At 42.9% G+C, this 17,880-nt stretch overlaps 1 protein-coding gene across 1 annotated transcript in view; it reads left to right on the top strand.

The window, feature by feature from the left end:
- The window catches only part of LOC125996169 (cytidine monophosphate-N-acetylneuraminic acid hydroxylase), a 159,264-nt gene that overhangs the window by 80,105 nt on the left and 61,279 nt on the right, over positions 1–17,880 (top strand). Inside the window, exon 4 of the mRNA XM_049765116.1 lies at positions 12,134–12,337. Coding sequence (XP_049621073.1) covers positions 12,134–12,337 — 204 coding nt within the window. The remainder of the gene's footprint in view (positions 1–12,133; positions 12,338–17,880) is intronic.

Here is a 17,880-nt window from a genome sequence, read left to right as displayed (position 1 = left end):
AAATTTATATTAAGAGCCATCCGATCTTTTGCTGCACCATTCCTCGGACTGTCAACTCTCTAACTAAACTTGTTTATTTGTTGTTTTGAAAGGGACAAGAAGTTTTTTCTTTTTTTTTTTTTTCTTTTTTTTGGTTTTTGGGCCACACCCGGTGACACTCAGGGGTTACTCCTGGCTATGCGCTCAGAAGTTGCTCCTGGCTTGGGGGGACCATATGGGACGCCGGGGGATCGAACCGCGATCCGTCCTAGGCTAGCGCAGGCAAGGCAGGCACCTTACCTCTAGCGCCACCGCCCAGCCCCAAGTTTTTGCTTTTTATAAATGTGTGTAGTGTAAGTTTGAAGTTTCTCTAAGTTTACAAGGTGTTCTGTTTTGTGACCTTCAGAGCTACCTGGCTCTACTTGAGGGAAGTACAAACCCAATTTGCTCATGCTTCCGGTTATCTTTGTTTGCAAAACTTTTAGTAAGGTGGAGTAAGGCGGCCACTCCAACCTATAGCCTTGAAGGTAAAGAAATGTAACCTTAAGTTTAATATTTTTCTGTAGGGTAAAAATGTAACTTTTAGTGGTGGTCTGTTAAGTTTTAGCAATGGTCTCGTTGTGTAACTTCTAGTGGTGATCTGTTAAGCTTTAGCAATTGTGTCTTTGTGTAACTTTTAGTGGTGGTCTGTTAGGCTTTAACGATTGTTTCTTTGCTTGCTAAATATCTCTTTCTTTAAACTGAATTGTGCTGTATTCCTAAGTAATATGTAACAAACAGAATACTACTTCCATTCCGTGACATATGCCGTCCCTTTGGAAAAGTGCTCTATAAAAACACTGCTTAAGTGACGGTTCATCCCTGGGCACTGACCCTGGTGCCTCCTGGTACCAGAAAAGAAAACACCCTTTGCAAATTTGCAGGGCTTCCGACTCTCCTTGAAACGCTCAAGACACTACTCGAGAGAGGGGGACTGATCCCCAACCCCAACAGTTTTTGTTTTGGGGCCACACCCAGTAATGCTCTGGGATTACTCCTGGCTATGTGCTCTGAAATCATTCCTGGCTTGGGGGTAACCATGTGGGACACTGGGGGATCGAACCGTAGTCCGTCCTAGGCTAGGGCAAGGCAGATGCCTTACTGCTTGCACCACCGCTCTTGTCCCTGTGGGTTATTTTTTTTTTTTTAATTTCATTTTATTTTGTGAGCAGTCACAAGAAATTTTCCATGGAAGTCTTTCAGGTGTAACTAGTGTCCAGAAAATGAGGCCAACCAATTCTCAGTGCCAAAACCATGGGGGAGGAGGCAAATAGATTAAGAGAATAAACCTCTCCCTTTGGTTTTTCTAGGTAGGCAAATAAACATCAGACAGATTGGAAAGAGAAAAACAAAAACACCACAAGAATTTATAATGACATGTTGTGAGGGACCCAGTAAATATCGGCAAAAACCCCAAGCACTTCAGAACACAAAACAGAATTAAAAGAAAAATTCTTTTAATTATTAATCAATTAATTATCATAATAAGATAATTATTAATTATCTTACTCTACACAAATTGTCTTCTGTCAATAGTAGTTTGAAGAGTCAGACACCCCACTTCACGCTTCAGCAAGACAGCATATTTATGAATCCAGCCCAGGGTGAATGGGACTGAAGCAAGGACGCCATGAGGACTGAGAAAACAAGACAGACGTAAGAGGCTGGGGTTGGGGGCTGACTGCAATGACCGCCAGGGCTGCAGGCTACGGAAACCCAAGGCTGCCAGGTTCTGCAAGGCTCTCAGGGGCCATGGAGTGCAGCTGCGAGGTGGGGCCTCCTGCCCTTCTAGGGACACCAACGTATAGCAACCTCCGGCCCCAAACCGAGAGAGCAGAGAGAAGATAAAGAAAACAAGTACACTTTTCATTCCTCCTGGAGTCTGAGGCCTGCTGCTGCCCCCTGGGGATTTCATAGAGAGGGAGAGAGCCCTAGATAGATGGCAATTCATCAGCCAGAGGTGGCCAGTGGAAGATGGTGGTGGGTGTCCTGGTACAAAAAAGAAAGAAAAGGAATAGATACAAAGCAGGCAGCATCTCTGATGTTTTATCTCTGACCCCCCATGGACCAGCAAACGCTGCTCTGGTCACTATCCTTGGCCTTCCCGCAACAGTCCAAGTTTTTCCTTTTATACCTGGCATGGCAAGAGGGCTTGTTTGGGAGCATGTCCGGGTTCAACAGTTATTACAGTGGGGTATCCAAGCATTGTATCCAAGATCAACTGCCAAGTGGGGGTGTCCAAGTCCATCTTCCATACAGCTGACCTTATTGTTATTAATTTATATTATAGTATTATAATTATTACAGCCATGTTATTTTATAATAAAATAAAATAATTAATATAATTAATTTTATTTGACTTCATATGCCATAAACAGTTTGGGCTCTGCATTTGCTCAGCACATGGAGTAACTCAATAGTTACTCAATAGTTACTCAATAGTTACATGGAATAACTCAATAGTGCAGGAGAAATCCTTCAAATAATTTTGTTTCTTGGAGAGAGAAAGATAATTAGGAGAGATTACCAGGAAAGATGAGTATTGCATAGGTTTAAGTTGCTGTCTTCTTCAATAACACTACTATCAAATCTTTCAGCTAGAGATATACCCTTAAAAATGGAGATGTTTGGGCCCGGAGAGATAGCACAGCAGTGTTTGCCTTGCAAGCAGCTGATACAGGACCAAAGGTGGTTGGTTCGAATCCCGGTGCCCCATATGGTTCCCCGTGCCTGCCAGGAGCTATTTCTGAGTAGATAGCCAGGAGTAACCCCTGAGCACCGCCGAGTGTGGCCCCCCCCCAAAAAAATGGAGATGTTTTCTTCTGTATATGAATGTCTCTTCCTGAAGGGTGGCCTGTAGAATTAATTAAATTAATAAAAGTCCTGGATGGTTATAGATGATGGTGGATAGAGTGGAGACATTTTTCTCAGCATGCCCGGGTCAGGTGCCTGCAGCTTCTTTGGCCTGGTGGGTCTGAGGGTTCAGGGTATTTGCGAGGAAATGATCCACAGCAGTCAGATTTAAGGACACATGGAGCTTTATTATTAATAGGCCCTAGCCACCATGTGTGGCTTCTAAGCTAAACCTTTTAAGCAGCCTCTCCGCAGCTGCCCTGCATCTAAACCTGTCTCTTATCCCTCCTCTTGAGGCTTCTTCCAGAATTACTTCCTGAATCTATTCACACCCCTGAGACAACCCCTTTATTACCTTCCATAGACCCCTCCCAGAAGTGGGCTAGTCTCAACCTCTACAGATTAGCATTTTAGTCTAAGGAGGGTTGACAGATGGCCTCCATTTGTTTTTCAGAACACCTTTTTAAGAAATATTTATGCCATCAAGGCAAATTTTAGGGTGACAAATTTTGTTCATCTACATCGGAATTGTAGGAGAGAATGGTTGTGAAATGGGCATACAAGTTGACAGATGTGACTTGAAGTGGGATATGCCATAGTGAGAGGGACTTGTTGAGGATCACAGGTGGTTTCCTGGGAGGCATCTTAGAGGTTTGGGAATGGGAAAGATGCCCTTGGAAAAATGATGGACTTGCTAAATTGTAAGTTTCTTGAAGACACGGGAAACTGTTTCATCTACACAGTCGAGGTGCTACAGTTTGTACTTGTATGGCTCAGATCTTTGAGCTTATTACTGTCTTCTTTGTTTTAAATTATTGTCTATTATTTCATTTTTTTGGTATAAAAGTAACTCCAGAGGCCGGAGAGATAGTATGGATGTAAGGCTTTTGCCTTGCATGCAGAAGGCTGGTCGTTTGAATCCTGGCATCCCATATGGTCCCCCGAGTCTGCCAGGAACGATTTCTGAGCATAGAGCCAGGAGTAATCCCTGAGCGCTGCCGGTTGTGACCCAAAAACCAAAAAAAAAAAAAAAAAATAACTCCATAAGCACTAGAAAACCCATAATGTTCTGTTTGAATGAGAAAAGTCTTTTATTGTAAATAAAAGAGTTCAGGGGTCAGAGCAATAGCACAGAGTAGGGCTTTTGCCTGGCATGCGACCAACCCAGGTTCAATCCATGGCATCCCATATGGTTCCCCCAAGCACCACCAAGAATGTGCCAGGAGTAACCCCTGAGCACCACCAGATGTGGATCAAAAACAAAACAAAAATAAAGGTTTCATTATTTTCTGGGGGGGCATACTTGCCATTGCTCAGGGGTTACTCCTGGCTATCTGTTCAGAAATAGCTCATGGCAGGCACAGGGGACCATATGGGATGCTGGGATTCAAACCAACCACCTTAGGTCCTGGACTGGCTGCTAGAAAGGCAAACGCCGCTGTGCTATCTCTACAGCCCCAAGGTATCATTATTTTTAAGTTTAAAATATTAAATTATTGGGGCCAGCATGGTGGCGCTAGAGGTAAGGTGTCTGCCTTGCCAGTGCTAGCCTAGGACGGACCACAGTTCGATCCCCCAGTGTCCCACATGGTCCCCCAAGCCAGGAGCGATTTCTGAGCGCATAGCCAGGAGTAACCCCTGAGTGTCACCGGGTGTGGCCCAAAAACCAAAAAAATAAATTATTATGAGATAATGTTAAAAAGTTGTTGAAAATTGAGTTTTAGTTACACAACATTCCAACACACATCCCTTTACCAATTCTCATTTTCCTCCACCATTTTTCGGTTTTTGGGTTACACCTGGCAGTGCTCAGGGGTTACTCCTGGCTCTATCCTCAGAAATCATTCCTGGCAGGGTTGAGGGACCATATGGGATGTCGGGATGCGAACCACCATTCTCCTGCATGCAAGGCAAATGCCCTATCTCCATGTTATCTCTTCGGCCCCTGTCTCTCTCTTTTTGACTTATTTCACTCAGTATTATACTCTTCATTCTATATGTGTATAGGCAAATGTCATAACTTTATTTTTCCTAACAGCTGCATAATATTCCAGGGTGTAGATATACCACAGTTTCTTTATCCACTTATCTATTCTTGATCACTTGGGTTGTTTCTAGATGTCAGCTAGTGCTGCCATGAGCATAGGAATGCAGATGCCTTTTGGACCCCTAAGGTATATTCTCAGGAGTGGTATTGTTTGGTCAAATGGAAGCTCCATTTCTAATTACTTAAAACCTATCAGTTTGGCTGAGTGAACCTTACTTAACCTCCCAAAAGGACTCCATCTCCAACTCACAACTGACCTTTAGCAAGCAGGACCTCCTCCCAAAGCACAGCTAGTAGAAAGGGGGCTGTTGCTCAGCTCCATAGATCCTGGAACTCCTCAACACTGACACCCCAGTAGGAAAATACCAAATTAGATGTGAACGTTGCTTAGAAGCCACCTAAGCTTAACAAAAACAACACAGCATGTCCAATTAGCAACCTTCAAGACTCAATGACTAATGGTCTTCTTAAGACCCCATTGGAAGATAGAACAATTTTCACCAATTTCCTTTGACTGTTAGAAGTAACAAGCAATACAAAGTAAATTATTCTGTGCCTGCCAAGGGGGCTGTCCTGGGGTGGGTGGGTGATGGGTGTTACCCCTCTCCCAAACCAAATTCTAATCTTACTTGGATAATGAGACTCTTCCACAGCTGGTGGGGGGGGTATCTGTGGGAGTGGCAGGGGCGGGGGATGGATGCAGCAAGGAAGGAGAACAGAGACACAGGTAGTATGTAGAGAGGTTGCTTAACTTAGAGGCCATATAAGGAATATGCACATGGCTGTGAGGGCCTTGTAATAAAGCTGAATGTCTCCCGAAACTTTATCTGACTGCTGTGAATCAGTTCTTCGCCATTATCCTGAACCCACAGACCCGCGGGCCAAAGGGGCCTCAGGCCAAAGTGGGCTGAGAAAGGTCTCACTATGCATCCATCCATCACTCTAGGACTTTTTATAATTAATACTTTAATCCGGGGCTGGAGAGATAGCATGGAGGTAGAGCATTTGCCTTGCATGCAGAAGGATGGTGGTTTGACTCCCGGCATTCTATATGGTCTCCCGAGCCTGCCAGGAGCGATTTCTGAGTGCAGAGCCAGTAGTAATCCCTGAGCACTGTCGGGTGTGACCCAAAAACCTAAGACCAAAAAAAAAAAAGAAGTAAATAATTTAATCCAGCAATGGAAAATTGAATAATATTGGAGGGAAGGTTACACTGGTGGTAGAACATTGAATGACTATGAATGACTAAAACAACTGCACGATGATCATTTGAAATGTATTACAAACTTTGTAAATGATGGTGTTTAAATAAAGTAATTTTTTAAAAATAGGTTTATTAAAAAAATCATAGGTAAAACATCCACTTTACTGACTTCAGAGTTATCTTCAATTAGCAAGGAAATTCCATTATCAAGGAAAACAAAAGAGAAAAATTAACCTTAAAATTAATTAATAGGGACCGGAGAGATAGCAAGAAGGTAAGGCATTTGCCTTTCATGCAGAAGGATGGTGGTTCAAATCCCAGCATCCCATGTGGTTTCCAGAGCCTGCCAGGAGTGATTTCTGAGTGTAGAGCCAAGAGTAACCCCTGAGTGCTGCCGGGTGTGACCCAAAAAACAACAACAAAAAAAAGTGTGGACTGAGAGTGCTGTCGGGGAGAGAGAGGAATCTTGGGTAATGGGGGTGTCAAACACTCCCAAGTCCAAAACAAAAATATCAGTGTGAGGGGCGGGAGAGATGGCATGGAGTTAGGGCGTTTTTCCTTGCATGCAGAAGGATGGTGGTTCGAATCCCAGAATCCCATATGGTCCCCCGAGCCTGCCAGGAGTGATTTCTGAGCCAGAAGTAACCCCTCAGCACTGCCAGGTGTGACTCAAAAACCAAATCTCTAAATCTATCTATGTATCTATGTATCTCTCTCTCTCTCTCTCTCTCTCTCTCTCTCTCTCTCTCTCTCTCTCTCTCTCTCTCTCTCTCTCTATCTATCTATCTATCTATCTATCTATCTATCTATCTATCTATCTATCTATCAATCTATCATCTACCAGGAGTGATTTCTGAGCCAGAAGTAACCCCTCAGCACTGCCAGGTGTGACTCAAAAACCAAATCTCCATATCTATCTATGTATCTATGTATCTATGTATCTATGTATCTATCTGTCTGTCTGTCTGTCTGTCTGCCTGCCTGCCTGCCTGCCTGCCTGCCTGTCTGCCTGCCTGCCTGCCTGCCTGCCTGCCTGCCTGCCTGCCTACCTACCTACCTACCTACCTGTCTGTCTGTCTGTCTGTCTGTCTGTCTGTCTGTCTGTCTGTCTGTCTGTCTGTCTGTCTGTCTGTCTGTCTGCCTGCCTGCCTACCTACCTACCTGTCTGTCTGTCTGCCTACCTACCTACCTACCTACCTACCTACCTACCTACCTACCTACCTACCTACCTACATGGTTTTAAGTTAGGATGCTTCAGTAGAAACCGATTTGGAAAGACCAAATCAAGTCCAGCACAGGCAAAAATATAAAAAATATTTGGGGTCAGAGCGATAGTACAGTGGGTAGGGCACTTGCTTTGCATGTGGCCAATCCAGGTTCAATCCCCATCATCCCATTTGGTCCCCCAAGTCTATCAGAAGTGATTTCTGAGTGCAGAGCCAGGAGTAAACCCCTGAGCACTGTTGGGTATAGCCCACAAACAAAAACAAAACAAAACAAAAAATTTAAAATCAGAAAACTGTATTGCCATGCTTAGCCTTCAAGTCTGGAGTCAAAGTGAAGACCCATGTTTCCTGTAAAAAATATTTCTGCATATTTGTACTGGTTATTAAATACTCGACTAATTGAATGATTTATCGTGGTGTTGGGGATCGAACCTAACGGCTTAATTTTGTACTCAAAATGATCACTGAATCATATCCTGACAGTTTTGGGGAGCCACATCTGGCAGCGCTCAAGGATTAGATTACTTCTGCAGGGCTCTGTGCTCAAAAGTCACTCCTGGCATGCTCAGGAGATCATATGGGATGCTGGGGATTGAACCTTGGTCAGTCACATGCACGGCAAATGCCCTACCCGATGCGCTATCTCTCTGTCCCCTGGACCCTGCATTTTTAATTAGATAGTGAGTTTTGTTTCTAGTAGGATAGATGTTATAAAACATATGGCAATTAGACAGCAGTATGAGATTTTAGGATGAATAGAAAATCCTGTGGATTCAGTCTGATGACCTCATAGTTACTAGCAGTGGGAGGAATGTGGCCCATTACACATTTTGGGCCTGATACAAGGAAAACAAAATTGAGAACAGGCTGCCCGGAGCCTGGAATAAAATTAGGAAAATTCCTCCCAGAGGAGGGCAGACTGAATGACAACAGGCAAACAGGGCTCATAAACAAGATTCATGGCTTAGTGATCTAACATTTTTAATAAGGGTTAAGAATATGGATAGAGGGGCTGGAGCGGTAGCACAGAAGTAGGGTGTTTGCCTTGCATGCAGTTGACCCAGGACAGACACAGGTTTGATCCCCGGCATCCCATTTGGTCCCCCAAGACAGGAGAGTGCAGAGCCAGGAGTAACTACTAAGTGCAGCTGTGTGTGCCCCCCAAAAAACAACAAAACAAAACAAAACAAAACAACAACAAAAAAGAATATGGATGGGTTAAGAATATTCTTGGATTATGTTAATATTATGTTAACAGGGGCCAGAGAGATAGCATAGTGGTAGGACGTTTGCCTTGCATGTGGCTGACCCAGGAAGGACCTGGTTCAATTCCCAGTATCCCATATGGTTCCCTAGCCTGTCAGGGGTAATTTCTGAGTGCAGAAACAGGACTAACCCTTCAGCATAGCTGGGTGTGGCCCAACAATCAATCAATCAATTTTTAAAAAATATTATGTTAACAATATGCTTAGATTATGTTAATAATATGGATAAGGTTAAAATATTATATAAAGATTAAATATATGCAGATTTGCCTTGAATATGAGGGCTGAAAAGATATAAATTCTGCTTCTGTCTCATGCTCGGACCTCCAAGTCTCTGATTTACGGGCCCTCAGCTCTAAACCATTATAATTCTATCTCTCTCCTCTTCAAAAGAAAAAAAAAATAATTTCATGAGACCTAGCTGGATTATTTCTATCAAATGCATTTACATCAATTTTGGTGATCTTCCTTCCTTCCTTCCTTCCTTCCTTCCTTCCTTCCTTCCTTCCTTCCTTCCTTCCTTCCTTCCTTCCTTCCTTCCTTCCTTTCTTTTCTTTCTTCTTTGTCTTCCTTCCTTCTTTCTTTTTTCCTTCCTTCTGTTCTTTCTTTCCTTCTTCCTTCCTTCCTTTCTCCTCCTTTCTTTCTTTTTTCTTTCTTCTCCTTCCTTCCTTTTTTGTTCTCTTTCTCTTTTTTCCTTTCTTCCTTCCTTTCTCCTTCCTTCCTTCTTTCTTTCTCTCTCTTTCTATCTCCTCCTCCCTTTCTTTTTCGTTCTCTTTCCCTCTTCCTTCCTTCCTCCTTCTCCCTCCTTCCTTCTTTCTTTCTTTCTTTCTTTCTTCTTTCTTCTTTCTTTCTTTCTTTCTTTCATTCTTTTCTTTCTTTCTTACTTTCTTTCTTTCTTCATTCTTTCTTTTTTCTCTAATATTCTTTCTCTTCCCACCTTCTTCCTTCCTTCCTTTCTTTCTCCTTCCTTCCTTCTTTCTTCCCTTCCTTCGTTCTTTCTTTTCTTCCTTCTGTTCTTTCTTTTCTTCTTCCTTCCTTTCTTTCTCCTCCTTCCTTTCTTCTTTCTCTCTTTCTTCTCCTTCCTTCCTTCCTTCCTTTCTTTTTTCTTTCTTCTACCTTTATTTCCTTCTTTTTTCCTTTTTTCTTTACCTCCTTCCTTCCCTTTTTGTTCTCTCTTTCCCTTTCTTCCCTTCCTTCCTCCCTTTCTTTCTCCTCTTCTTTCTCCTTCCTTCCTTCTTTCTTTCTCTATTTCTTTCTCTTCCTTCCTTTCTTCCTTCCTTTCTTTCTCTAGTTCTTTCTTTCTCCTTCCTTCCTTCCTTCCTTTCTTTCTTCTTTCTTTCTTTTCTTCCTTCCTTTCTTTCTCCTCCTTCCTTCCTTCTTTCTCTCTTTCTTTCTTCTCCTTCCTTCCTTCCTTTTTTCTTTTCTTCCTTTCTTCCTTTTCCTCCTTCCTTCTTTCTCTCTCTTTCTCTCTCCTCCTTCCTTCCTTTTTCATTCTCTCTTTCCCTCTTCCTTCCTTCCTCCCTTCTCTTTCTTTCTTTCTTTCTTTCTTTCTTTCTTTCTTTCTTTCCTTCTTTCTTTCCTTCTTTCTTTCCTTCTTCCTTTCTTTCTTCTCCTCCTTCCTTCCTTCTTTCTTTCTTCTCCTTCCTTCCTTTCTTTTTTCTTTTCTTCCTTCCTTCCTTTTCCTTCTTCCTTCCTTCTTTCTCTCTCTCTATCTCCTTCCTTCCTTTTTCATTCTCTCTTTCCCTCTTTCTTCCTTCCTTCCTCCGTTCTTTCTCCTCCTTCCTTTCTCCTTCCTTCTTTCTTTCTTTCTCTATTTCTTTCTTTCTCTTCCTTCCTTTCTTTCTCTAGTTCTTTCTCCTTCCTTCCTTTCTTCCTTCCTTTCTTCTTTTATTTCTTTTCTTCCTTCTGTTCTTTCTTTCCTTCTTCCTTTCTCCTCCTTCCTTCCTTTTTTCTCTTTCTTTCTTCACCTTCCTTCTTTCTCTTTCTTTCTTCTCCTTCCTTCTTTCTCTCTCTTTCTCTCTCCTCCTTCCTTCCTTTTTCGTTCTCTTTCCCTCTTCCTTTCTTCCTCCCATCTTTCTTTCTTTCTTTCTTTCTTTCTTTCTTTCTTTCTTTCTTTCTTTCTTTCTTTCTTTCTTTCTTTCTTTTCTTTCGTTTTCTCTCTCTCTCCCCCCCTCCCTCATTTCTCTCTCTTTCTTTCTTTCTTTCTTTCTTTCTTTCTTTCTTTCTTTCTTTCTTTCTTTCTTTCTTTCTTTCTTTCTTTCTTTCTTTCTCTTTCCTTCTTAACCATTGAAATGTCTTTATTGAAGGAGCAAGAGTCATGCTGAGGGAGCATGCTGAGGAAACATGCGTGTGAATAGGGCCGGAAAGGGGAAGTAAAAGTGTCACAATTCAAATTCTAGTTGAGCACACTACAATGTGCTTCTACCCGTTTATGCGATGAGAGGTTTCTTAAGGGGTGAGAGCTAAGGAACAATGATGCCGTCTCTTTATCAGACGGTCTACATGTAAGTAAAAAGGTGCAGACAGTGCTCGTAATTCTGCATGAGGAGAAAGCTCATTCAGAGCTACTAGATTTTACCTGGGGGGGGGCTACATGAAGATTGGACTATGGAGGATTTGATCAAGGAGGATTTACCCCAGGGAGGGGATGAGTAAAATTATCTTTGACCCGGGACAACTGTCCTGATACAACTGCAGCTGGTAGGGGAGAGAAGTGCGTTGGTGAATTCAGGTCTCTTAACTTCTTAAGAGGTTTGTTAGGGGGTTCACAGTGATAATAACATAGGGATAAGAGTCTTTATCACAGGCTGACCTGGGGTCTATCTCTGGCCACCCCCATACGGGTCCACGAGCACCCACCTGAAATAATTCCTGCATGCAGAAAGAACCAGGAGTAACCGCTGAGCATCCCCTAGGTGAGGCCTTCCCCCAAAAGAAAGAGTTTTTAGTAGGACTTGGGGGGACTACAACAAGAAATGAATAACTAGAGGAGTTGAGCTGTTAAGTTGCCCAGCTCTCCTATTTTTATTTCTCTCTTTTCTCTTTCTTTCTTTCTTTCTCATTTCTTTCTCTTTCTTTCTTTCTCTCTCTTACTTTTTCTCTTTCTTTCTTTCTTTCTTTCTTTCTTTCTTTCTTTCTTTCTTTCTTTCTTTCTTTCTTTCTTTCTTTCTTTCTTTCTTTCTTTCTCTTCTCTCTCTCTCTCTCTCTCTCTCTCTTTCTTTCTTTCTTTCTTTCTTTCTTTCTTTCTTTCTTTCTTTCTCTCTCTCTCTCTCTTTCTTTCTTTCTTTCTTTCTTTTTCTTTTTTGTATTTTTCTGCCATACCTTTCTTTGTTCAGGGCTTCCCCTGCCTCTGCTCAGGAATTATGCCTAGACGGGGCTCCAGAGAACAGATGAGATACTGGGATATTGCTCTGCCACATGCACGGCAAAGAGCCCTACCTGCTTCACTCCTGCTTCATGAGTGGCTTGTAAGACCTAACCTCATCACTTTTTCCTTCCCCAAATGTTTGTCTTTGCACAGACTTGAACAGTGTGCAGAAATCCTCTTGCATCTACCCTCTGATGAAGTTGCCAACCTCAAAGAAGGAATCAATTTTGTTCGGAATAAGGAGACCAAAAAAGATTACATCATATACAAGAATAAGAGCCAGCTGAAAGCATGCAAGAACCTGTGCAAACACCAAGGAGGCTTATTCATAAAAGATATCGAGGACTTAGGTGGAAGGTACCCAGAGCTCTTTGATTTCTTTTCTTTTCTTTCTTTCTTTCTTTCTTTTTTTTTTTTAAAGGGGAGCATTTTTTTATAGTTAGTTTTGGTGGAAGCATGTGCGTGTGTGTGTGTGTGTATGTGTGTGTGTGTGTGTGTGTGCGCACACGCGCATGTGTCTATGTATGCTCATGAATGAGTGCATGTGTTGTTTTTTTGGAGCCACACCTGGCAACCCTAAAACACTCTGTGGGACATCTGGATTATAGTAATGTGGCAGGGTCAGAAATGTTTTTGGGCTGAGCACTCCTGAGCACAGAGCCAGGAATGATCCTTGAATAGCACTGGATGGAGCCCAAACCTTCTCCCTCAAATATAAACAAAGAGAAAAGAGTAAAGAGAAAAGAAAATAGAATATTTTCTCAGCATTTTTCCTCAGAGACTGCATGGTTTAGAAGTCTGGCCACCTCTGAGTAAGCTGAGTGAAAGTCTGCCTTTCTCTACATTAGCCTGCAATGATCTGCTTGGATTTTATTTGGGGGGGGGGTCACACCCGGCAGCACTCAGGGGTTACTACTAGCTCTATGTTCAGAAATCGCTCCTGGCCGGCTCAGGGGATGCCGGGATTCGAACCACCGTCCTTCTGCATGCAAGTCAAACGCCTTACTTCCATGCTATCTTTCTAGCCCCGAGTTGCTTGGATTTTAGAAAAGTTTTTGATAGTCAATTGGCATGCTTTTAGATCTAGTTTGCTTTTCTTTTTTTCAGTTTTGGGTCACACCCAGCAGAGCTCAGGAGTCACTCCTGACTCTACGCTCAGAAGTCGCTCCTGGCAGGCTCGGGGGACCATATGGGATGCTGGGATTCGAACTACCATCCTTCTGCATGCAAGGCAAATGCCCTACCTCCATGCTCTCTCTCCAGAACCTTAGCTTATCTTAATCTCATGAGCACTTTGTCATAAATTGGCCTTTATCTCTTTCCTCCAGAGTCTTGGGGGTGACTGTCTTAGTTTTGCCAGCTCCAATGACAGTTTAACCCACTAAACATACACTCCTCAACCACAATGATTCAACCACAATGTTTCTTCATACGTCACTCCACCAAGCCCCGCCCCCCCCCAATTAGGCTTCTTCCACTGAAGCGTCCTCTTCAGTAAAGAACAGGATATAAGGACTGCAGCGATAGTACAGTGATAGGGCATTTGCCTTGCACCCAGGTTCTATCTCCAGCATCCCATATGGTCCCCTGAGCCTGCCAGAAGTGGATTCCTGAGTGCAGAGCCAGGAGTAACTCCTGTACACGGCTGGGTGTGGTCCCCAAACAAAAATCAAACAAACAAAAAAAGAACAAGGATATATCCTTACTTCTCTGCCTCCTTCCCTCATTTTTGCATTAGTCCAGCAGCCCAATTTCCCCTTTTGTTCTTTCCACGTGGAGCTTTATTTAAACATAATGATTTACCAATACAATTCATAAAACAGTCACGTTAGGCATTTAATATTCCAACACTGATCATAGGGTGTGGCCTTCATTTCACCAACATTCCCCCTACCCCAACCCCGCATTTTGTCCCCCTCAGCGACACAAAATAATTTGCCTTTTCTTGCTGGCTACAACATGCATCTCCTAATGGTGTGACTGAAATTGGTACTGAAGATTTGCTGAGCTGTTTGTTGGTCGCCGGATGTGCCTCCTATACATTCTGTTTATTTCCGATTGAAATAAGTAAGCAATTGAAATGAGTAAGCGTCTACTGTGCTGCTTCCTATCCTCCTACTTCCCTGCTACCTCTACACATTTAATTTTCTGTGTTCCTATCAACTCTGAAGGTATCGAGTGCTGCTCGACCCCACAATAGTACTGCAATGAGAATGATCAGGACTTTGGTGTCTCAGTCCTACCAGGTTTGATGCAGAAGCAGAGGTGGCTTGGCTCCGAAATCGGTGGTGGAAATTCGAGCAAAAAGAGCTGAGGGTGGGTAGAAGTGGGTCCTGCGATGGCCTGGCCCTACCTACAAGGCGCCATTAATCAGGGCCTGGAGATCCGCTCTCTAGTAAGGAACAGTACATCTTCGCTGAGACCAAGCGGAAGTACATCAGGGTGGGAGGAAGGACCGCCCTAGTGGACAGAGATTGGGTAATTATTATTCTAGAACCAATCATAGGATATTTTGGGGAAATTTCAGCGGAAGCATATGTGGGTAGGCAAAGCGCTGGCACCTCCTACAAGATGATGGCTGGGTCGGCCCCATCAAGTTCCTGTAATCAGGACCCAGAGACCATTTTATTTTACTTTTTTATTGGTTTGTTTTTGTTTGAAAGTCACATCCAGCCATGCTCAGGGGCTACTCCTGGATTTTTTTTTTATAATATCTTTAGCTAAGCACCATGATATCAAACGTGTTTGTAATTGGGTTTCAGTTATAAAAAGGAACACCCCCCTTCACTAGTATAATCTTCCCACCACCAATGCCCCCATCTTTTTTCTTCTTCCCCACCCCTGCTTGTATTTGAGACAGGCATTCTGCTTCTCTCACTCACTACCATTGTCATGATAGTTGTTAGTGTAGCTATTTCTCTAACTGCACTCACCACTCTTTGGGGCAAGCTTTATATCGTGGGCGAGGCCAGTCCTTTTAGCCCTCATCTCTTCTCTCTCTTTCTCTCTCTCTTCTCCCTCTTCTCCTCTCTCCTCTCTCTTCTCTCTTCTCTCTCCTCTCCTCTCCTCTCTCTCTTTCTCATTCTCTCTCTCTCTTGTTTTTGGGCCATACCCCCTGATGCTCAGGGGTTACTTCTGTCTATGTACTCAGAAATAGCTCCTGGCTTGGGGGACCATATGGGACACCAGGGGATCGAACCAAGGTCTGTGCTGGGTCAGTCACATGCAGGGCAAAACACCCTACCACTGCGTATCACTCGGACCCTGTCTCTCTCTTTTTTATTTTTTTAATTTTTTATGATAACACCATGTTTTATCAAGTTGGTCAGAATATAGTTATTTCAGGCATTTAAATATTCAAAGTCCAACCCCATCACTCATAGGACCTTCACCAGTGTCCCCAATTTCTCACCTCTACCCCAGCCTATCTCCATGCTTGTGCAAACAAATTTACTTTATATTGTTTGTTACAAAACAAAGGCAAATAGAAAGATCAAAACTTTGATCAGCAGGGGTCAATTTATCATGATTGCTTGGGGCTGGCGAGGTGGCGCTAGAGGTAAGGTGTCTGCCTTGCAAGCGCTAGCTAAGGAAAGATCGCGACCTCGATTCAATCCCCCGCGTCCCATATGGTCCCCCCAAGCCAGGGGCAATTTCTGAGTGCTTAACCAAGAGTAACACCTGAGCATCAAACGGGTGTGGCCCAAAAATCAAAAACAAAAAACACGATTGCTTAATCTCTCCATGGTGTTACTAATATCAATGTCCAGGAATTTATTGGGCAATAGTTGGGACTAGTTGAACCTTTGGTGTTACTGTTTTGGCTCATTGAGGTTGGGAGATTTTTATGGAACTTTCCCTTCAAATTTCCTGTGACACTCCTGGGCTGACACTATGATAAGATAATGAGTGTCCAGGATCCAGAGATCTGAAACACAATCTGGTGGCTTGGAAGTTTGATAAGGTTAAGTTAGGGAACTGGGCTGTTTCTGTCAAAGGGTGTAGAGTACGGCATTGGGTTGCTGTAGTTTGTGCAGAAAGGGGGATTTTTCACACACACCCTCCTTTATGAGAAGGCCACAGAGAGGTGGGTTAGCTGGGAAGTATTGGCGGCCATTTCTTTTGGAGCTTGGTGGAGGAGGTGCGCCATTTTTCTGGCAGGAAAATCGCGGCCTTTAGTATGGCTGCTGTTTTTTTTGTTTGTTTCTGTGTTTTGTTTGTTTTGGTGTTGGGTTTTACTTTTATTTTTTCAGGTTGAACACAACTTTTATCTCAGTTTGTGAGTCATAAAAATGTATTTTTTAGGGGCAGGGCGTTTGCCACAGGACGGACTGTGATTCGAATTCCAGCATCCCATATGCCTGTCAGGAGTGATTCCTGAGGTAGAGCCAGGAGTAACTCTAGCACCACCAGGTGTGACTCAACAAACAAAAAAACAAAAACAAACAACAACAACAACAAACCCAAAATGTATTTTTTAAGTTGATTGCAGTCATAACCAACTCACATTTCTGGATCTGGTAATATGATTTTTAATTACTCACAGCCACTGGTGAGGACGATTGATTAATTTTTAAAATGCTTAGCAAACACATGGATATTGTATACTGCTAAGTCTTTGGAACTTTTTTGCCTTATCTAGAGTTCTCTCTCTTTCTTAACTTTATTGATTAATTGATTGATTGGTTTTTGGGCCACACCCAGTGGAGCACAGGGGCTACTCCTGGCTCTACACTCAGAAATCACCACTGGCAGGCTGGGGAACCAAATGGATGCTGGGAATCAAAGCTGGGTTCCTCCCAGATCAGCTGCATGCAAGTCACATGCCCCACCACTGTGTTATCTCTTCAGCCCCTAATCTAGATTTCTCGATGAGGGTAAGTTTCATTTCTTCTTTTACTGCTCTTAGTGGTGATACAGTCCAACTTTACACCAACCTTTAAATACTGAGACTCAAAAGTTCTTCTAGAAGAGTCAGATGTACTTTGTAGAATAATCCTGGTCTGGTGTCCTTGTCTTTTCCATGGAAAACATGGACTTGCTTTTGCTTAGATTTGATTATAGCTGAAGATAGACTGAATTTCACTCTGAAGTGACATCTGGCTTCAATTGTTCACCTTGAGAAAGGAGGCCTTCTTTGAGGAATAACGAGCAAATATTTTGGCACCATTCTTGGTATCAAGTATCACAAAGTAATGGGATACTTTAGCATGAGACTAGAGATTCACATGTGTTCTGGAGGTGGGTTTACTCCTGACTCTCTGCTGAAGAATGGTGGGCTTAAGCGACCAGAGATCTAACCTGGGTCGACCATGCGCAAAGCTAGTAAATGATCCATTGCACTATCTCTGTGGCCCTGCTTCTCCTTTGCCTTTTGTTTTTATTTATTTATTTATTTATTGATTGATTGATTTTGCTTTTCAGCGTTCAGGGGTTACTCCTGGCTCTGCGTTCAGAAATTGGTCCTGGCAGGAATGGGGGATCATATGGATGCCAGGAATTGAACTGGAATCAGTCCAGGGTTGGCCATGTGCAAGGCAAATGCCTTAACTTTGTACTATCGCTCTGGCCCCGCCTTTTGTTTTTAAATTGTATTACTGTATTTGAACACCATGGTTTGCAAAGTTGCTCATGATACGTTTGTTCCTGGCATTCCATGTTCCAACCCCAGTCCCACCACCAGTGTAACAAAATTCCCTCCATCATAGCTCCCAGTTTCCCAACCGTCTCCAAGACTGACCCATTGGTAGACACAAATAATTTACTTTATATTGCATGTTACAACTAAATGGTAATGGAATTATTAAAAAATAACCTTAAGAAAATTTGTAAAAATTGTACTTTGTTACAGTGGGTTCATTCCGTCATTATCTGAAAGTTTACTCAGACTGTTTGTTGCT

Source organism: Suncus etruscus, chromosome 18, assembly GCF_024139225.1.
Source record: "Suncus etruscus isolate mSunEtr1 chromosome 18, mSunEtr1.pri.cur, whole genome shotgun sequence".
Classification (NCBI taxonomy): Eukaryota; Metazoa; Chordata; class Mammalia; order Eulipotyphla; family Soricidae; genus Suncus; species Suncus etruscus.
This window is presented reverse-complemented; position numbering and strand designations above follow the sequence as displayed.